This window comes from Vipera berus (assembly GCF_964194415.1).
Source record: "Vipera berus genome assembly, contig: HAP1_SCAFFOLD_86, whole genome shotgun sequence".
In the NCBI taxonomy this organism is placed as follows: Eukaryota; Metazoa; Chordata; class Lepidosauria; order Squamata; family Viperidae; genus Vipera; species Vipera berus.
In genome coordinates this window covers 30,630-52,323 of record NW_027673615.1, presented here as the reverse complement: position 1 = coordinate 52,323, position 21,694 = coordinate 30,630, and the positions used below count along the sequence as shown (strand labels likewise).

The 21,694-nt window shown below is 45.2% G+C and overlaps 2 protein-coding genes across 2 annotated transcripts; one reads left to right on the top strand and one right to left on the bottom strand.

Moving 5' to 3' along the window:
- Positions 1-1,977: 1,977 nt before the first annotated feature.
- LOC308679245 (mannose-6-phosphate isomerase-like) lies at positions 1,978-14,614 on the top strand. The gene is made up of 8 exons (XM_081346836.1): positions 1,978-2,158; positions 7,091-7,218; positions 8,042-8,242; positions 9,398-9,539; positions 10,455-10,637; positions 11,147-11,320; positions 11,529-11,737; positions 13,384-14,614. The coding sequence occupies exons 1-8, from the start codon at positions 2,140-2,142 to the stop codon at positions 13,600-13,602; spliced, it is 1,275 nt and encodes a 424-aa protein (XP_081202962.1). The 5' UTR covers positions 1,978-2,139; the 3' UTR covers positions 13,603-14,614.
- On the bottom strand, positions 9,473-21,224 carry LOC308679246 (protein FAM219B-like). The gene is made up of 7 exons (XM_081346837.1): positions 21,121-21,224; positions 20,047-20,143; positions 19,638-19,728; positions 19,033-19,110; positions 18,737-18,782; positions 14,690-18,051; positions 9,473-9,545 (listed from the first exon to the last, which is right to left on the bottom strand). Exons 1-6 carry the CDS (start codon positions 21,199-21,201, stop codon positions 17,896-17,898), a joined length of 549 nt encoding a protein of 182 aa, XP_081202963.1. The 5' UTR covers positions 21,202-21,224; the 3' UTR covers positions 9,473-9,545; positions 14,690-17,895.
- Between the last annotated feature and the right edge of the window lie 470 nt (positions 21,225-21,694).

Here is a 21,694-nt window from a genome sequence, read left to right as displayed (position 1 = left end):
CTCCTCCCCCGCCTTGTGATCTCATCGGCCGGGCGGAGGAGGAAGAGCGAGGCGAGAAGGCGCATGCGTGCAACGTCTTTTTTTTTTTTAAATCTAGGTATGTTTTGGTCTCCGCCTGCCTTCCGGGGCGCACAGGAAAATGGAGTTGCTGAGGGAGGGTGGGGGGGAAGAAGAGACATTGTGAGCATGCGCGATCTTTGTGAGCATGCGCACGGCAGAAGGACTACTTCGGTACCGTATTATCTGGTGTAATAGCGCGGTGTTTATTCTTGTTTAAATGAGGAGCTCTGATTGAGTTACAGTCCCAACCACATTGTTCAAATGACTTGAAAAGCAATTCTGTGCTACAAGAAGGGGCAGAAAAATAATTTACGCTTGTCCTGCAAGAGTTTTCAAATTTCAAATTGTTTATTACTGTCATGGGGCCAGATTATATTTCCAGTGATAATTCATTTTAATCTCAACCTAGTCTGTCATTGCTTTATTCCTTCAAAGCACATACATTTAAACTCCATAGGTTTTGGAGGACAAGAAGAAATAATCTTTTTTTCTTAATAAAGTTCTGAATAAACTTTCAATACCTAAATAATGGTTCCAGATGTCCAACGTAAGGATTTGTATGTAAGGGTGTAGGTATATAGATATGTAGTATATAGCACGTCTATATGTGTGTTATATATGCGTACACTTTTGAAAGCGGGCAACAGAATTTCATTTTTAATGTGTGCCAGTCTGCCCACAGTAAAAAAATGACAATAAAGGTTACCTTATCTATCTTATCTAAGATTCTTGTCAAATGCTTGATGAAAACTGTTCCAGAATTAGGGAGTTCTGAAGCACAATAATATTGTGATTTGGCTAATATTTTAAGATTCCTTGGGTTCATTTATTTTCCTTTGATAAAGAAACACTCCTACATGTTCTTTCTATATTTGTTTTTAAAAAAACATCTGGTTGTTCACTGGGGATCTTGAGATATTTTCTGAGGACAAGTTTTTAAAAAAAAAATCGTATTCATGGCTTTACTAAACAGAGTTACAAAGTGTCATATACACCAAGGTTTCTCAACTTTGACCATTTTCAGATGGGTGGACTTCAACTCCCAGAATTCCCCAACCAGCCATAGGGAATTCTGGGAATTGAAGTCCACTCTTCATAATGTGGTCAAGGTTAACAAATATACACTATCTCTCTCTCTATATATATATCCATCTCTTATCCATGGGTGTCAAAACTTGCCACATTTTTATTTTATTTTTATTTTAATTCCATTTATATCCCGCCCTTCTCCGAAGACTCAGGGCGGCTTACAAGCTTAGCACATGATGTGTCACGACATATTGCGACTCTTTTTGGATTGCCGGCAATGGGGTGGGTGCGGCTTCGGTATGATGTAACTGGCCCTTGGGCCGGCAGTTTGACACCCCTGCTCTAATCTATGTATCTCTCTCTCTCTCCCTCTCCCTCCCTCCCTATCTATCTATCTATCTATCTATCTATCTATCTATCTATCTATCTATCTATCTATCTCTAATCTATGTATCTCTCTCTCTCCCTCTCCCTCCCTCCCTATTATCTATCTATCTATCTATCTATCTATCTATCTATCTATCTATCTATCTATCTATCTATCTATCTATCTATCTATCTATCTATCTATCTATCTATCTATCTATCTATCTCTAATCTATGTATCTTTATATCAATCTAATCTATGTATCTCTATCTTCTATCTAATCTATGTATCTATGTATCTCTATATTTAATCTATGTATCTCTCTCTCTCCATCTATCTTATTCTACTATTTAGCATGCAGACATAATTACAGCCTAGCCTTGGGAGGAAGCGGTTTATAGGAATTGCAGTCCAAATCCACGAAAGGGCAGCTGCACCGGTGGAACATCTGCCTGTCTTCTCTGCTTTGGGTTAAAATAACCTTTACTTGTCATTAACCTCTTTCCTTCCTCCCGATCTGCAGATTTGATTCTACCGGGCGCCGCTCCGGAGCGAAGAAACTACCTTTCCCAGCTCGCCCAGCCGGGGCCGGGAAGAGGCGTGGCGGCGGCGGCGACGGCGGGTCTCTTTTTTTTCCGCCTCGGCTTAGGAAAAGGATCGGGACGCCGTGGAAAAAGCCCAGGATGGCGGGCGAGTTGAGAGGTGAGCTTGCCGGGGCCGGAGGAGAAAGCGCGAGCGAAGAGAGCGCAAAGCCAAGCGCAGCCCGCTCCGGGCAAAGGCAAGCCGGCGCAGCTTGCAAAGGCGAAAGCGCAGCGCCGGAATCGCTTTGCAAATGAATGAATCTCGGCGGGAAGGAAATGCCCAAAAGGGCTGCCCGGCTGGGCGGGGGTCTTGTGTGTGTGTGTGTGTGTTGTGTGTGTGTGTGGGGGGGTCTTGTGAAGGCGCTCCTGCCGAGAAGAAGCCTCCTTGCACCGGGCGGAAAAGTCCTGATGCTCGAGCAGAGCTGCGCTCGTGGACTCTTCGCCTGCCTAAGCGCTATATACCCTTATAACCACCAGCACCACAACGAAGTTGATAGGGAACTTGGAGGTCCACTAGTCCAACCCCCTGCTCAGGCAAGAAACCCTATCCCATTTCAGACAGGATTGTCCAGTCTCTTCTTAAAAACCTCCAGTGATGAAGCACCCACATCATCTGGTGGCAAGCTGTTCCACTGGTTAATTGACCTCACTGTCAGGAAGTTTCTCCTTAGTCCCAGGTTGCTTCTGTCTTTGATCAGTTTCCATCCCTTGCTTCCATTGCTACTCTGGTGGGGTGGTGAGCGGTGGGCTGGTGGTAGTGGGGATTTGGGGCTGGTGGGTGAGCGGAAAAGCACTGATGCCCGAGCAGACGTTGCATTCACGGTCCTTAGCCTGCCTGTACAGGTAGCCCTCCGTTTAGAGTCACAATTGAGACCCAAATTTCTGTCGCTAAGTGAAACATGGTCGCTAACTGACCATTTCTTAAGTGACCGTTTGAAGTTAAACCGGCACTGAAAAAAGTGTCTTAGGACTGTATTTTACACTTACGACCAATAGAATAGAATAGAATAGAATAGAATGAATAGAATAGAATAGAATAGAATAGAATAGAATAGAATAGAATAGAATAGAATAGAATAGAATATAGAATGAACAAGAATGGAATAGAATAGAATAGAATGGAATGGAATAGAATAGAATAGAATAGAATAGAATAGAATAGAATAGAATAGAATAGAATAGAATAGAATAGAATAGAATAATAGAATAGAATAGAATAGAATAATAGAATAGAATAGAATGGAATGGAATGGAATGGAATAGAATAGAATAGAATAGAATAGAATAGAATAGAATAGAATAGAATAGAATAGAATAGAATAGAATAGAATAGAATGAATAGAATAGAATAGAATAGAATAGAATAGAATAGAATATAGAATGAACAAGAATGGAATAGAATAGAATAGAATAGAATGGAATGGAATAGAATAGAATAGAATAGAATAGAATAGAATAGAATAGAATAGAATAGAATAGAATAGAGTAGAATAATAGAATAGAATAGAATAGAATAGAATAATAGAATAGAATGGAATGGAATGGAATGGAATGGAATGGAATGGAATGGAATGGAATGGAATGGAATGGAATGGAATAGAATAGAATAGAATAGAATAGAATAGAATAGAATAATAGAATAGAATAGAATAGAATGGAATGGAATGGAATGGAATGGAATGGAATGGAATGGAATGGAATGGAATAGAATAGAATAGAATAGAATAGAATGGAATGGAATGGAATGGAATGGAATGGAATGGAATGGAATAGAATAGAATAGAATAGAATAGAATAGAATAGAATAGAATAGAATATAGAATGAACAAGAATGGAATAGAATAGAATAGAATAGAATGGAATGGAATAGAATAGAATAGAATAGAATAGAATAGAATAGAATAGAATAGAATAGAATAGAATAGAATAGAATAGAATAGAATAGAATAGAATAGAATAGAATAGAATAATAGAATAGAATAGAATAATAGAATAGAATGGAATGGAATGGAATGGAATGGAATGGAATGGAATGGAATGGAATAGAATAGAATAGAATAGAATAGAATAGAATGAATAGAATAGAATAGAATAGAATAGAATAGAATAGAATAGAATATAGAATGAACAAGAATGGAATAGAATAGAATAGAATGGAATGGAATGGAATGGAATAGAATAGAATAGAATAGAATAGAATAGAATAGAATAGAATAGAATAGAATAGAATAGAATAGAATAATAGAATAGAATAATAGAATAGAATAGAATAGAATGGAATGGAATGGAATGGAATGGAATAGAATAGAATAGAATAGAATAGAATAGAATAGAATAATAGAATAGAATAGAATAGAATAGAATAGAATAGAATAGAATAGAATAGAATAATAGAATAGAATAGAATAGAATAATAGAATAGAATAGAATAGAATGGAATGGAATGGAATGGAATGGAATGGAATGGAATGGAATAGAATAGAATAGAATAGAATAGAATAGAATAGAATAGAATAGAATAATAGAATAGAATAGAATAGAATAGAATAGAATAGAATAATAGAATAGAATAGAATAGAATAATAGAATAGAATAGAATGGAATGGAATGGAATGGAATGGAATGGAATAGAATAGAATAGAATAGAATAGAATAGAATAGAATAGAATAATAGAATAGAATAGAATAGAATAGAATAGAATAGAATAGAATAGAATAGAATAATAGAATAGAATAGAATAGAATAGAATAGAATAGAATAGAATAGAATAGAATAGAATATAGAATAGCTTTATTGTCATTGTGTAGCTCACAACGAAATTAAGTGCTGTTCACAGTGCATACTACACGCAAGTAAAAGCCACAAATAACATACATTATATGCGCACATCCTTCACATTCTATTCAAAAACAACCTTGCAAAAAAAACATGGCAGCATCCCGCACAGTTATGTGATCAAAATTCAGACACTTGACGGTTGCTGTGTCCCGGGGTGTGTGTGTGTCACGCAATCCCCTTTTGACAAGCAAAGTCCATGAAGGAAGCCGGATTCATTTAATAACCGTGATGCTGATTTAACAACTGCAGTGATTCCCTTAACCACTGTGGCAAGAAAGGTCGTTAAGTGGGGCAAAACTCACTTAACCAATGTTTCGCTTAGCAACAGAAATTTTGGGATCAATTCTGGTTGTAAATCAAGGACTACCTGTACTTCGGTGAGGTGATGGGGGTGGTGATGGGGGTCATAGCATGCTGTCTGAACCCGACCCTTGAGTTCTGTGGGGTTTCCCCCTCTCCTCTCCGTGGTCAGTTTTCAGGCTGGGCATTATAGTACCAAATGCTCGGGAGGGGGGCCAGTATTTTTCCAGCCCCTTCCTGTGTCTGATCAAAGGGAATCCCTAATCTTACTTAGAGAGGCTTCATGGGGATCATGTGGTTTCCTTGCCCCCTTTCTGGTGTGTGTGTGTGTGTGTGTGTGTGTGTGTGTGTGTGTGTGTGTGTGTGTTTGTGGGGGGTTATGGGCCAGGGCCTGAGATTCAAAAAGGGTGGGAGGTTGAACCCGGATATTAGTTTAGTTTAGTTTAGTTTTATTTAATTTGTATACCGCCCTTCTCCCTAGGGACTCAGGGCGGTTCACAGGGCATATATAAATAACAATACAAAAGTTAAAAAAGATTAAATCAATGCCCAGTTAAAAACAACAATAATAAAATACTAAAAAACACCACTTTAAAACCCATATTCCCCCATCAGGCCAGACCAGCTAATTCAAATAAGTATTGGGTGGAAGGTGACCAAAGACCCCCCTCTTTGCAGTAATTCACAGTTCCTGCCAAGCTTACCTGGACTTGGAAACTAAGCTGTGTTAAGCCTGTGGGGGGCAGTTTGTATTCCAAATTATCCTGGGAAATAGGGGTGTTTTTTTTTTTAAATCCATCACAAATCTTGAGAAAACTCAACGTGACCATTTTCAGTCACAGCACCTTGGCTAGAAGGAGATTTCACGCGTGAAATCTCCCTGCAAAGATGGATAAACAATCCACCTTACGATTGACTATGATGCGTGAGCCTGTCTTTGGGGCAATCGGCGGGGAGATTTTTCCGGCTCTACTTGCTGATGCTGGATCTGAAACGGAGACCTTTTGGCAAGGAGAGGTGAGCTACGGCTGCTTCTAAGCCAAAGGCGATCCGAACCCTTTGCCAGGCTGGCTGATGCATAATATTTCTGCCTGGGGAGGCAAGTTCCTCCCAATCTCTCTGGATTTTGCATGGAATGCAGAGAAATCTGCAGAAACCCATCGCGGTTTTTCACTCTCCGTCTGCTTTGAGATGTTCCCAAAATAGCCATTTATCTCCGGTCAAGTCAGACACGCGATGCTACCCTTTAAACCTGCTGCAGCTGTTTATAGCAAATCAAGTGTCCCTGCGATCTTAATCCTTGTCATTCTTTATCCCTTTGCTTTTCTCTCTGCGGGAACAAATGGGTAAAAATGGCCCAATTTATTATTTTAAAAAGGAGGGGGGAGATTATAATTTGCACCTTGTTGCCCTACTTATTATCTTGCAGTGAAATCAACCCCTACTTACAGGCTGAGGGATTCCTGGAACCCAGCAAAATAATTAAAACTTTAATCCTCGTTTTTGGAATAAACCAAAATCGGCTGGGCTCCTAAGCCAAGGCATACAGTTAAGTCTGGTTGTACAAATCATAATGCTGAGGTTTGCACGGCACACTTTACAGTTTGATTTAACTTGGAGGCTGAAGTGAGCAGAAAGAGCGCTGATAATTCTTTGCTAGGTCGTGTCCTGGATTCACTTCTCTCTGTCCTTAAAATTCTAAGGGAAGCACTAGAGAGGGGTTATTTTCTTGTATGAAATTATCAGCTTGGAAAAATGAGCTTTCCAGAGTTGTCTTTCAATCCAGACTGAGCAGCCTGTAATCTTGGTTATGAGAGCCATCAGATGGTCAACAAGATGGCGACGCTTGTAAGATGGTGTCCTTTGGAATGACTTCTTCTCCACCTTCTTTACTCTTTCTTTTGGCTGACGCAGTGTTTTCCCTGGCCTGTGCTGTGCAGAACTACGCATGGGGCAAGCCAGGCCGGGACAGCCAAGTGGCCAGGCTCTTAGAAAGCAACGACCCAATGACACAGATTGACGCCGACAAGCCATACGCCGAGGTGAGTCTTCCTTCTTGCCGATCCACCAAATGGCGGGCATCCCTTTTTCAGAATTTCAGTCTGGTCTTCCTTCACATGAAACCGAAGAACACAGCTGTCCCCAGAGACAAGTTTAGAGAGTCGTGGCGATCTGCATGATGAGGGTGATGAGTCACGTCCAATGATGTAGTGCCCTTGAGTTGACTGACAACCCATGATTGTGTGTGTGTGTGTGTGTGTGTGTGTGTTCACGTCAGTACTCAGTTAGTACTAGTGACTGGCTGGAAAAGTCTTTGCGGTCCTCTTGACAAGTTTTTGGAAGTGGTTTGCCCTTGCTTCCTTCCTAGGCCTGAGAGAAAGGGATTGGCCCAAGGTCGCCCAGCTGGCTTCCTGCGTAGGGCAGGACTAGAACTCCCCATGTCCTAGCTATTGGGCCAAAGTCATTCTGATGGCTTTCATGCCTAAGGGGGGACTAGAAGTCACCATCTCCTGGTGATTGGCCCAATGTCATCCAGACAGCTTTAATGCCTAATGCGGGACTAGAACTCACCGTCTCCTAGTGACTGGCCCAAAGTCACCCAGCTGGCTTTCATGCCTAATGCAGGACTAGAACTCACCGTCTCCCAGTTTCTAACCCCTAGATTACGAGGGAAACAAGTATGTATGGCCCATCCCTTTACTAAGACCGGCCATGCTTCACCAACCAGGTGCACTCATTATGTGAAGCCATGATGGATCTAACCAGGATTACAACATCCATCACAATGGGCTGGGCTCACTTTTCATGTTACCCCAAACTCTGGGCTCTCTGGGATCCCCACGCCACTTTTGTCTTCCTTTCCAGCTCTGGATGGGTGCCCACCCCAAGGGAGATGCTGTCATTCTGGATAACCGCATTCCCCAAAAGACATTAAGCCAATGGATTGCAGATAACCCTTCCTGCTTGGGGTCAAAGGTGAAGGACAGCTTTCAAGGCCAGCTGCCTTTCCTCTTCAAAGTGCTGTCGGTCAACACAGCATTGTCCATTCAGGCCCATCCCACCAAGGTAAGAAGTTTTCCTTGGATACGTGTGGGAATATTCTACCATTTTCACATTGCGGTTTCTCTTGGCTGATGGCTCCCAATGGGTTGATTGCCATGTCTTGGGGTTGGTGTTATTACCTGTCAGATTTTTGGGGAAGGGTGTGTGTGTGGTGTGCTCTTATTTCAGGACCTTACACATTATTTTGGTGGGTGGGGATTGAGTTTCAAAACGGCCAAAAACTACACTGCATTTAGAAGGAGCTTTGGGTTTCAAGAACAGGGTGGGTGTAGAGAACATGGCTTGCCGTTAGTATTGTATAAATGCAAAGTCTTCTTTGACTCAGCTGGTAGAACCCAAAACAGGTCTACATGCTTTTCTTGTTCACTTTATAGAAGTGATTTGTTATTGTCTTCTTCTAGGAAGACTTTTTTGACTTAACAGTTTAACCCATCATCCTAGTACTGTGTGTTCTGTTTCCCATTCCAGTGATAACCAGGTCTATACCTGCTTAGATGCTGCTCCTTAAATTGGGCTCTTCTGTTACGTATGACAAGGTCTATGATGGCATTGGAGGGTCAAAGATTGACCCGCAAGTTCATCTTGGGTTCTACAACAAGAGAGGATGGAAGCAGGAGAGAAGAGCAGAGTTAATTTCAAGGTCATCTTAGACCAGGGGTAGGCAATCTTGGCTCTTTTATGACTGGTGGACTTCAACTCCCAGAATTCCTGAGCCAGCCATGCTGAAGGGAAAGGGAGAGGTTTCCAAGCTGAGCCATGCTGGCTCAGGAATTCTGGGAGTTGAAGTCCACGAGTCATAAAAGAGCCAAGGTTGCCTAACCCTGTCTTAGACCAATTGGGTTCGATCTGGAAGCATTAACAGCTGGATCCGACAGTCAGAATGTTACGCAAGGGACCGTCAGGCCAATTCAGTTGACTTCCATCTCGGTTGGGTTCCAACTCAGCTGCTTATAAAAGAAGGAACCTTTTGGATCCATCTCCAACTTTTATTGCTTCTGGGTCATTTCTGATCCTTTGGGATTGGGTTGCTACCCTTCAGTAGTCCACCTGTCTGTACATCTCAGGTTTCTCCCTGATTCTGCGATCCATCGATCAGAAAATGATCAGGTATTAGTTCAGTGATCAAAGCTGACTTGGACCCCATTTCTCCTCTCCTAGGAACTGGCAGAGAAACTGCATGCTCAATATCCAGAACACTATCCAGACACCAATCACAAGCCTGAGATGGCCATCGCCCTAACTCCCTTTGAAGGCCTATGCGGTTTCCGGCCCGTGGAAGAGATTGTAGCTTTCCTCCAGCGTAAGTCTGTAATAGGAAAGAGAGAAAGGGATCACTGGATGCAAATCCTATTAAGATAAATGATCTGGCTTAGCAGATCCTGGGAGTTTTGGAGTTTCTGACTTCGAGCGAGGCAGGGAAAACGTTGCATTGGAATTGTAGCTACCTCTCTGATTAGTTAATGGCAAATGTTTTGAGTTAAAAGTAATAGTAGAGCAATATAATCTAGTAGAGCAATATAAAGGGACGCAGTGGCTCAGTGGGTTAGGACGCTGAGCTTGTCGATCAGAAGGTCGGCAGTTTGGCGGGTCGAATCCCAAGTGCTGTGTAGCAGAGCGCCTGTTACTCGTCCCAGCTTCTGCCAACCTAGCAGTTCGAAAGCACGTAAAAATGCAAGTAGAAAAATAGGGACCACTCCGGTGGGAAGGTAACAGCGTTCCATGCACCTTTGGCGTGTAGTCATGCCGGCCACATGACCACGGAGACGTCCTCAGACAAGCGCTGGCTCTTCGGCTTTGAAACGGAGATGAGCACCGGCCCCTAGAGTCGGAAACGACTAGCACGCATGTGCGGGGGAACCTTTATCTTTACCTTTATAATCTCATGCCTATGTTGAAACTTCAGATATTCAAGAATGGGGTTTAACGTAGAAAAGGTGTGAGTTCTAGGCACGAATAGGTGGGGCACTTTTAGTACTGGTGCAGCCACCCTCTCTCCAAATAGTTTTGTTTTCTCCAATTGGTGTCAACCTCACTAAGTAGACTATATCATGAGACCCATCCACCGCAAGGCTAAAGCTACTTTGGTGGAAATTGGCTATCTCCACCAAGGTCCTCTCTTGTGTTCTGTACCATCCAAGAGACTAAGTGGAAGATCAGCCATCCATTGGACATCCATGTGGTGGACTCCAACAATCTCTCTTTGGCCTTTGTACAGATGTTCCTGAATTTCGAGCTTTGATCGGCAGTGTAGCAGCGGAACAACTGGAGCGAAGTGGGAGAGACGACCCCCGTGGCGTGTCAGCTGCTCTGAGAGTCTGCTTCACCAGGATGATGAAGACCGAGAAGAAAGTCTTTGTTGATCACCTCAACCAGTTGGTCAAGCGGATTTCCCAGGAAGGTTAGTCATGTAGATCAGGAGAGGTTAATACAGAGGCGCAATCTGGACCCACGTTCCTGAAGTTCCAATTCTTGATAGTTCCAATGTGGCCTGAATCCTACACTAAAGAAGGATGGGTATTGTAATTCCTCTCGGTGTTTCAGTGGTTCCAAAACTGGCTTTATGAAGGATTGTAAAATTGGGCCTGGGGGATTAAGGAAAGGAGGAGTACACCATGAAGAGTGCTCATCCAAGCTATGGGTTGCTTTAAGGAGCCTTGATGGTTGATGTCCTTCAAGGTCCTTCCTCCCCCACCTGGTCTTGAGCTTTGGTGGACCTCAACAAGGTCCCCATCATCCTGCTTCCAAAGGCTGGAGACTCTCTTCACTATTCTGGGGACTTTGGGGGACTCTTTTGTAAGGTTAATCTGAACACTTACCATGTATCGGGCCGAAGGTGTTGATGGAATCAGAAAAAGCCTACCCTGGACCAGCCCTTGCTCAATTAATTCCATGTGTCTTGTTCTCCAGCTGCTGCAGGAAAAGATATTTCAGCCAGTTGTGGTGAGCTCCTTCTCAGGTTACACTCTCAGTACCCGGGCGATATCGGTTGCTTTGTTATCTACTTTCTGAACCAGATGAAGCTGCAGCCTGGTGAATGCATGTTCCTGGGAGCAAATGAACCTCACGCCTACCTCTACGGAGGTGAGTTTCTTCAGAGGAAGCAAGTACCTGCATGGAATGGGGTGGGGGAGAGTTGGCATTTTGGATCTCTCATAACCAAGGGGCCAGGGCTGATTTCCCACATTATCTGAGCCAGCGTTCCTCAACCTTGGTCACTTTTAAGATGTGTGGACTTCAATTCCCAGAATTCCCCTGTCACCCTGATGAGTCTCTCTCCTCGTTCTGCCAGACTGCATCGAATGTATGGCTTGTTCCGACAACACGGTGCGTGCTGGTCTGACGCCCAAATACATCGACGTTCTGACCCTGTGTGAAATGCTGAACTACACACCAGCTCCTGCCAGCTCAAAGTTGTTGGCCCCTACTCAAAGCCGCCTGGATCCTTTCATCTCCCTGTATGACCCACCCATTCCAGATTTTGCTGTCATGAGGGTAGAGGTAAGGCATCCCACGCTTATAAAATCGGTTTGGTCACATAGTGACCCACTTTACAGTTTACAATTGTAACGGGGAGGCTCCGTTAGCCTCATAAGTCGAGGATTATCTTTATGCAGTTCTCCCTCTTTGGATGAATTCCTACTTCCTGCTAAGTAACATACTGAGTTTGTTTAGCTTTGGCATCATCTGTTGGGTGACTCCTAATCATCATGGTACTATATCGTAATCCCAGTTTTAGGACGTAAAGCAATATGAGAACTCAGCCAGTTGTGTTTTATTCATTAAATCATGATTAAGCAAACCATGGCTTAATGCGACTCAAGAAATCACTAGCTAAGAGGTTAACATAACAGGTAGACCAGCTTCTCTGAGCAGAAAAGGATGATCACTTATTCTGGTAAGGTAAAGGTAAAGGTTCCCCCGCACATGCGTGCTAGTCGTTTCCGACTCTAGGGGCCGGTGCTCATCTCCGTTTCAAAGCCGAAGAGCCAGCGCTTGTCTGAGGACGTCTCCGTGGTCATGTGGCCGGCATGACTAGATGCCAAAGGCGCACGGAACGCTGTTACCTTCTGTTGTGATTCAGGGTCAGCCTGTGGGTTCGGCAGTTGGGTCGGACGACTCAGAGGAGGAGGGGGTGTTGAAGAGCTTGCTGAGGGGGTTGAAGATCTTGCTGATGAGAGCCCTCAGCCAGGCCCCTCCCACCTGGTCACGACGGAGACCCAGCTGTGTGAGCCTGACAGCGTGGATGAAGATGACCCACAGCTGGCCCTGTTCAAGGACGCCCGACGAAGGAGGCAGTCAATCAGGAGTAAACAGAGGAAGGCAATGGGGCACCTCGGAAGGAGGCAGAGAGAAGCCACGCCCTGAACTGTATAAAAGGGGAATGCGTGGGAGGGCTGGTTTGCTGAAGGCAACCGCTTGATTAGTTCCTGTTTCATAGCTCCTGTTTCATGGTTGGTGTCTTGTTTTGCTGTTTTATGTTAATAAATTTGGCAGGCTTAATTCCAGCCTCTTGCCGTTTGTAAAGGGGTTGTCCCTGCCTTTTCTGCAGGGCTGGTACAGAACACCTTCCCACCGTAGTGGTCCCTATTTTTCTACTTGCATTTTTACGTGCTTTCGAACTGCTAGGTTGGCAGAAGCTGGGACGAGTAACAGGCGCTCACTCTGCTACGCGGCGCTCGGGATTCGACCCGCCAAACTGCCGATCAAGAAATTCTGAATTTGGTCTGTTCCAGCTTCAGCTGCTTCCTGTTCCAGTAACTTCCTGTTCCAGCTTCAGCTGCTTCCTGTTCCGCTTTCAACTGCTTCCTGTTCTAGCTTCAGCTGCTTCCTGTTTGTTTCTCTTGCTTGTTTGTTGCTTCCTGTTCCAGCTTCAGCTGCTTCCTGTTCAGTAACTTCCTGTTCCAGCTTCAGCTGCTTCCTGTTCCTTTCTCGTTTATTTCAGTTGCTTCCTGTTTGTTTCATTTGCTTCCTGCTCCCACTTCAATTGCTTCCTGTTCCACTTGCAGTTGCTTCCTGTTCCTTTCTCTTGCTTCTGTTTGTTGCTTCCTGTTCCCATTTCAATTGCTTCCTGTTCCACCAATGCAGGAAGACTGTGCCTTTTTCTTACTCCCTGTGTCGAGCAATGCCTCTGCTTTTTCTTACAGATCCCTTCCTCCATCAAGCTGTACCTCATTTCGGCCATCGACTCGGCAAGCATCCTGCTGGTGGTCCAGGGTTCGGCCGTTGGCACGTCCACGGCTGCTCTGTCTGAAATGGCTCTTCGCCCCGGCACTGTGCTGTTCATCTCTGCCAACGAGAGCCTCTCTTTGCATTTTAATTCGGCCGACGGGATGGTTCTCTTCCGGGCTTGCTGCCTCTTATAATAAGGGACACCAAGCAAGTTTCCTCCTTAGGAGTAATTTAAGATCAGTAGAAGCTACACCTCTCCCGTTTGTTTCACCCTTCAGAGACCGAGGGTCAGGCTATCTTTGAATATCAGCGGCCTTCTCTCCTGGCTTGGCTTTTGGCCTACGCTACATTTGTCCATTGCTACAAAAATGTAAGGTTGGAAATGCTTTAGTAGCCCTGCCGCCACAAGGCTGTGGGCAATGCTTTGTTTTCTGAGTTGGCAAAGAACGCAACGTCTCAGATAGATGCTTCTCTGGTGTCAGGCTTCTTTGAATAGTAGGGTTGTGGCCTCTGTATCTTAAGACTAAAACAGTGTTGTTGTTCGTTTTTCAATCTTGGCAACTTGGAAGGCGGGGTGGACCTCAACGCCCAGAAACCTCCCAAACTTGAGGCTTGCAAATTAATGGGGTGGTCGAAGAGGGCCACACAGCAATCAACGATAGTGTAATGTGGTTAACGACTCTGGCAGAAATTGGTCCAGTCGCGTGATGATTTGCCTAATGACCGCACTAATTCGGCTCCCAATTGTGGTCAATTGAAGTCTACTTGAAATGTTTTCACTGGACAAGCTGTGGACCCTGTACTAGCCTCTCTTTCACACACACATGCACAAACAGACCCTTAGACTGGACCCTGATAAGCATCCTAACTGTAGATGTTTTGATCAACGCATTATACATCTCACTGAGGCTAGCCTTGAATACAGTGCCAATCCAGCCGTCACTTTAAGCCATGATGTTTGGCCCAGTGGCTAAGGCACCAGGCTAGAAACCAGGAGATTGTGAGTTCTAATCCTGCCTTAGGCGTAAAAGCTGGCTGGGTGACTTTGGGCCGCTTTCAGCCCAACCCACCTCAGAGGGTTGTTATAGGAAAAAACGGAGGAGGAAGGAATAAAAAAAATAAAGGGGGAATAAAAATCAAATAAATAAAAGTAAACAATGCTTTTGTTTACCCAGGCGTGACAAGCTTATTTCCTGGTGTTGTTTTTTTTTTTACTAGCATGCGATACAAACCCGGTTTACGGATGAATAAACTGATCTAAAGTTTAGCTGGCATTCTTACCGTGATTAGAACATCGGTTTCAGAAAACAAAGGTACAAGTATGTAGAATAGAAGGTACTTTATTTGATAAGATGCTTTGCTTGGTTAGACTGTACAAAAAACAAACAAGACACACAATTAACCGAGTATACAATATTAAATATTCCATAAGATTGTCCTCTGTGCTGTTCAGTTTTTTTTTTTTTAAAAAAACTTCATGTAATGCATTTTAGTGCTTTAAGGCAGCTTTAAAAATGAACTCTACTGGGCAGATTTAATGGGGTCGATTCTAAAAATGCCTGTAGAATCATCCATTCCCTCAGCTTTATAATATATAGATTGGCTTTGGATTTCCTCAGGGATCTCCGGACTTGGCAACTTTTAAGACTGGTGGACTTTTGACTCCCAGAATTCCGTGCTAGCTGAGGGATTCTGGGAGTCGAAGTCCACAAGTCTTCCAGTGGCCAGGTTTGGAGAACTCTGGACTAGATGATCTTTAAGGTCCCATCTAAGCCTTAAATTCTGAGTGTCTATGAAGATACGCCTCATTAAAGCTTATCGAACGAGCTGTGCACGAGTTAACACAGGCTCCGCTGTGAAGATCATAGTTTGATGTCCTGGACAAACCACATGTGGTGATCTGGCTAACAAAGAAGCCTTTTTTCCTAATAAATAAATGAAAGGAACAGCAGCTTTTTTTTTAAGCGAAACCAGAGATATTGGCTTAGCTTAGTACGACTTTCACCACTCTACTATAATATTCGCCACTATTAGTACAACTTTTTCCGACCTAATATTTCCTTCCCCCTCGCTGGTTAAGACTTCAAGTCTGAATTTCTACCGACTGCAATCCGGCACAGATGGAGGGAGCCGATTGGGAAATGCCGAGTTTATAGCTCTAGCAAGCCAATTCTGTAAAGATTTGTACATACAAGGTCACTTGTTTAAAAATTAACTTGCTGGTGATGTGTCCCCAGCAGGGCCAAAAAAAACCCAAACCAACAAACCCCACCCCAAACCAGTGTACCTGCTAGTAACTCATGGTGGGTAGTTTGATTAAAAATAGCTGGAGAAATCAGATTTGGGATTGACAAATCAAAAGCAGCCACACTGTGTGTTTTGGCTGCCATCTAGCGCAAGCCACGTTGGGAAGCTCTTAAAAAGGACTGCATAATTTGCAGTGGCATCTCTGTTTCACCCCGGACCGTGTCAACCGAAGCCAGAGAAGTTGTTGACTTGGAGAAGGGTGTACGACAACTCGCCACGGCCAACTTGCCCTGGACAACTTGCTGCAGGACGAGAGTTGCTAATATCAAGGAAACGGTGGGACGGAATCATTTAAGAAAGGAGGCAAAAGGAGGGGCAGAATGAAATGTGAACGGCAAAAAAAAAGAATTATTTTTTAAAAACTTAAAACAATTAAATTGAGTTGTTCCCACAGAGACAATTGTCCGGCAACAAGTTGTCCTAGTCCGCTTTGAGAGTCACAAGACACAAGCCTCAAGAGCAAGTTGTGTGTACGAGGAAGAAATTGGCTTAATTGGGGGGGGGGCTGCGACCAGGAGCGAGATATGTTTAGGATGTCCACACTGGGACATCCTCAAATTGCAGGGATGCAGCTGAAGAACTCCTGATCTTCTGTGATCAAACTGGGAGATGACATTGAGTCCCCCCCCAAACCAATGAAGCAAAGATGGACACGTTCATGCTGATGGAACTCCACTATCCCCACGTAGAGTACAACAGCTCCCACCCAACACCCAGAAATCCCACCACACATTGTCACTAGAGATGGACATGCCAGCTGCCCCATCAACATCTTTGAGACGTCAGTTGAGGCATCTGATGGAAAATGGTCAAAGAAGAGACCATTTCTGTTCTGTGTCAGTCAGTGCTGGAGATCTAGGAAGACTAGATCTTAACTCTTGTTCCTCACTACTGCTTACCACACGTTACACCCTTACAACAGTCTGCAAGTGCCTAAAACCCGTCCTTTCCTAGAAGAAGGTCCAGACGCGTCCTCTTCCATGGGTTAATTTAACTCGGACTACAGTCCCTTAATGGTCTTCCCAAGATGTTCCTAAGCATGGGGATGATAGGACCTTTCATCCATTTGAAGGACATCAGGTTTGGAGAACGTTAAAAGTCAACAGATATTTCGATAACAGGAGTGTTTTAAGTGACCTACAAAGCTGATGAGGCCAGGTATCTTAAAAAGCTTCAAGCTTCTCCTCCTCCTCGCTTAGCTTCCCCTCTTATACCTGCCCAAACAAGGAAGTGGGTCCCAAGCGACACCAAACCCCATCTAGCAAGTAAATCAACTCTTCAAAAATGGTCAACCATCGTTCCCACATTAAGGCCTATAGTTTCCCAGAACAATTGCCCAACTGCCCACCGATCTGAGAGAATCAACCTTCAAACAGAAGGGTAAGCTATTGCTATGGTTACGTGGCCTTGAGTTCTTTCAGGTCAATTAAAGGCTGAATACTAACTCAGGCATCTTCAACCTCCATTCTTTTTTTTACTTCCCAAAGAGAAGGGAATGAGCAATGCAACGGTTCTAGAAATTAAAACCGTTAACCGGGTGGCCGGAGACCAAGAAAAGGCCCGTGTCCTCAAGAAACTTGGCACGGGCTGCTCTGCCCTCTTGTGCAAGACAAAATCTCCATTCTAAGGAGGTCCCCGCAGAAACATCTCAAGAACTTCTCTCTCGTCAGAAAAAGCAACCTAGGAATAAAATCTCCTTCCTCTGTCTCTATGCAGCATTGAGGGTTTTCTTCCCCTTCGCTGTATTGACGTCGGCAGCCCCAATATATGGTAAACCTAGTATCGAAATTCCTATCGTTCGCTTTTGACATGCACACACGCACGCAGTTTTCCATTCACCTTTTATGGGGAGAAACCCTTGCCTTCTGGTTATTCCTCATGAGTGCCGAGCCTGTCCAGAGAAGCAGCTCTTTGCAAAGGGCATCCACCAGCCTCCTGAATACTTACACTTCGTACATTTCTACGTTGCACCAGAAGACGCCTGGAGCTCTAAGCAAGGTGCCAACAGCGCACTCCTTTGCCCTTCCAGGGGCTGAATCTCTAAGGTTGCCCCCCCCCGGTCCCACCAGTTTGACCTAAGGTTCAGTGCTGGGCTCAGCAGAGATAAAAAAAAAAAAGAGGAATTGGGAAGAAAGTGCTGAATTCTTGACCCGTGTAGTGCAGTCCTCCGACGTTTCTCCCTATTGGATGGAGCAGGAGGGAGAGTCGCCAAAGCAACAGGAGCACGGTGAGGATGAAATGGGCTTCGGGGGAATCAGATCGAGATCCTCGTCGTCAGGGATCTCATCCAGGCGGTAGCCGTCCCGCAGCAGTTGGCGACTGAGATCGTGGTTGACCTGAGGGGAGGAAAAATGGAATAAATACACATCTAACTGGTAGAGTGAGGTGCTGACCAAGAAACCCGGGAGACTCTTAATCCCACTTTAGGAATGAAAACTGGCTGGGTGACTTTGAGCCAATCACCAAGAGACTGTGAGTTCTAGTCCTGCCTCGGGCATGAAAGCGGCTGGGTGCCTTTGGGCCAATCACCAGGAGATGGAGAGTTGTAGTCCCATGTTAGGCGTGATAGCCAGCTGGGTGGCTCACAGGAGAACCAACCCAGGGAATAATTATTAAATTAATACATTATATTATTAAATTAAGGGACGCGGTGGCTCAGTGGGTTAGGACGCTGAGTTTGTCGATCAGAAGGTCGGCAGTTTGGCGGGTCGAATCCCGAGTGCCGCATAACAGAGTGAGCGCCTATTACTCGTCCCAGCTTCTGCCAACCTAGCAGTTCGAAAGCACGTAAAAATGCAAGTAGAAAAATAGGAACCACTACGGTGGGAAGGTAACAGCGTTCCGTGCGCCTTTGGTGTCTAGTCATGCCGGCCACATGACCACGGAGATGTCCTCGGACAAGTGCTGGCTCTTCGGCTTTGAAACGGAGATGAGCACCGGCCCCTAGAGTCAGAAACGACTAGCATGCATGTGTGGGGGAACCTTTACCTTTATTATTAAATTATAAAAGACCACACTTGCCTCGGCTGAGGAGTAACCAGAAGAGCATCTAGATTCCAGGTCATCGCTAGGAGAAGAAAATTAAGGATCAGTTGAAAGGATATTACGAGCCCCACTTTCAGTTGCCCATTCAAAAAATAAATAAAATCAAAGGGCCTCCCACAACACTGTGAGAAGCTGTCCTGTGTTTGACCTGCATTTTTCAGTAAAGATTTGGGAGGGGTTGCTTAGGGCAAGCTATTGATTCTTGGAGCAGAGAGCTAATCCATTTTTTTTTCCAGACCCCAAAAGTCAAGCAATGCTTACATGCCTCTCACCTGTCGGAATCCAGGGCCACCAGGGTTTCATCTGAGGTCTGGCTGAGCGCAGTGTAGCCCTTGTTGAATTTCACCGTCCTGGTAAAAGGAGGAGGAATTGCCATCAAACACTGCTGTGCAGCAGCAATGGAAGAAGACAGCATAGCCTAAAATATTTCTGGTTGGAAAGACAGGATTCCCTGTGGACTTTGCGTTCCTCACTTCTGCACCTGGTCGTCCAAAGGTGCTTTTTCACGAGGCAACTGGACTTTCTTTTTTTTTTCCCTCTTCGAAAAAGGCGTTTCGCTTCTCATCTAAGAAGCTTCTTCAGCTCCGAGTATAAATCTTTCCATTCTCCACCATCTAGCCAGAGCTGAAGAAGCTTCTTGGATGAGAAGCGAAACATTTTCAAAGAGAAACAAGTCCAGTTGCCTCGTGAAAAAGCACCTTTGGGACAACCGCAACCTGAATGATCGAGAATCTCCACAGACGTTATGCACCAGGTGCTGAATAGGAAAGGGGCCAGATTCACAGGCCCCACTTTTCAAGTCTCCCCCTGCATCCTGGCCAATCCTGAAAAAATAACCATCAGCGCCATTCGAGAAGAAAAGGACATGAACTCTGACCTCACGGCTCCTGGTTTGGGCTGTTGACGGACAGCTCCGGAAAGGACCCCCTTTTTCCGCAGCATTGCCTTGGCCATCTCGCGATGTTTTTCTGCGACAGACACCACAACAACATGGGAGAGAAATTCAGCATCTGGCTGTAGACTTTGGGCTTCTGCTAAATAAACCACGGTTTGTAGCATCTCACGTTTTTGTCAAAAATCAGCATCTGCTTCCAGTTTGGGGCAAAGCAGGTCAATTGTGAACAATTGGTTCACTTAATCCTCACATAAAGCGTGATCCACTGCACGTCCATCATAACTTTATGACTTTAACGGGCAGGCTCCATGACAGTCCTGAGTTGAGGACGATTTATAAAGAGGACACTTCCGGGGAGGTGGGGAGAAAAGCCGCGCACGCTTTTACTTACGTAGCTTATCCTGAATAGAAGATGGTTTGTTCATAATATAGGGACCTCTTTTCTCTACTGGGGGGTCTCGGCACATCCTTCGTTTGTCCATTTGCCCCTGAAAAAGGAATTTGGGGTGGGGGGGAGAGTGAGAAGTTGGAATAGCAGTTGCATTGGACACTGGCGACAAGAGAAATAAAACACAAAAAGGGCAACATTAGCAAGAAGCTTGTCGTCGTTGCTTACATATATTGTTGTTGTTTATATATAATCTGCCCAAAAGCTGTGATTGGATTTAGTACTTTTGGCTGCTGGATCCTTCCCAAGGATCTAGGGCAGGAGTCTTCAAACTTGGCCCTTTTATGACTTGTGGACTTCAACTCCCAGAATTCCTCAGCCTGGCTGAGGAATTCTGGGAGTTGAAGTCCACAAGTCATAAAAGGGCCAGGTTTGAAGACCCCTATCTAGGAATAGTATTGATGTCTCGTAAATCATTATTAATAGCTGAATGGAGTGAGGACCCCAGCTAGCCGTATACTAGATCTACTGTTAGGGCACGAAGACCGCCCACCTCTGGGAAGACATACCGCTAGTCCTCGACTTACGACAGTCTGTTTAGTGACTTTTTCCAAGTTACAACGGCGCTGGGGGTGGTGGTGGGAAAAAAAAAGCGACTTAGGACCATTTTTTTTCCCCCGACGTTTTTTATACCCTCCCGCACTGCGCCAGGCTGGGAAAGCCTGGATTCTCCATCCTTGCTCTTGACATCTTGGCCGTTTCTGAATGGAGCCTCCACAGCCAGGAGCAGTCTACCCCCTCTATAGCCGTCTCGGCGAATAGGAAGGCGAGAAGAACAAGAGGCTGGGGGAGGCCCTGTCTGTGTGTGTGTGTGTGTGTGTGTGTGTGTGTGTGTGTGTGTGTGGCGGGGTGTTAAGAGGAATGAAAGGACCGAACCCAGAGCGCCGCCCCCCACTCCCCACCCCGGGCTTGATCCAGCCGAGCTCCTCGGGCCGACCCAGAGCCCCCAGGCCGGCCATTAAGAGGCTTTTTCCACCGGCCGCAACTTTCCCAGCCCCGCGGCTGCCGGTGTCTCACCGGGTCGCCGCCAGGCACGAGGCGCGGCCCGGCCTCCTTTCCCCGCGGCGGATCCTCCTCGCCTCCATCTCCCGTCGCCATCGCCGCTTCTTGCCCGGAGAGTATCCCCCCGCCCCTCCAAGCCACGCCTTCTCTGACCGTCATCGCGCGCCTCAGCCAATAAGAAACGCGACGGCCAGGTTTTGTTTTTCCCCTTCCGAAATTAGCATCCGACGCTCTGCCTGATTGGTCGGTCTGTAGGGCCCCGCCCTTGCTCTCTCTCTCTCTCTCTCTCTCTCTCTCTCTCGAGCGCGAGCAACGCCTATGGGCGGGGTTAGCGGAGCGAGAGCCGACCAATGGGAGGTGGCCCGTTTGTTTGTTTTTTTTTTGGAAGAGCAGAGCGAAGGGGCGCTCTAGGATGCTGGAGGTCTCGCGCTCCGTGGCATCTGTCACCAGAGCCCTCCAGTTGCTGAAGTGTTGCTGCCTCCGGGAATTTTTTTAAACCGACAAACAGGGGGAAAAAAGTGGCAATTTTATCTCATTGGTGTGAAATGGATTTTTCTCCAGCCTGTTCCAAAGGTCTTGCACTACAACT

Bases quoted from the DNA above. Each gene is read 5' to 3' on its own strand.
- LOC308679246 (XM_081346837.1), bottom strand. From the start codon at position 21,201: ATGGCGACGGGAGATGGAGGCGAGGAGGATCCGCCGCGGGGAAAGGAG. The intron at 20,144-21,120 runs GTGAGACACCGG...TTCCTTTTTCAG, and splicing joins TCGTGCCTGGCGGCGACCCG to GGGCAAATGGACAAACGAAG. The intron at 18,052-18,736 runs GCAAGTGTGGTC...TCCTCCCCTCAG, and splicing joins CTGGTTACTCCTCAGCCGAG to GTCAACCACGATCTCAGTCG.
- LOC308679245 (XM_081346836.1), top strand. The intron at 8,243-9,397 runs GTAAGAAGTTTT...CTCCTCTCCTAG, and splicing joins TTCAGGCCCATCCCACCAAG to GAACTGGCAGAGAAACTGCA. The intron at 11,321-11,528 runs GTGAGTTTCTTC...TCGTTCTGCCAG, and splicing joins TCACGCCTACCTCTACGGAG to ACTGCATCGAATGTATGGCT.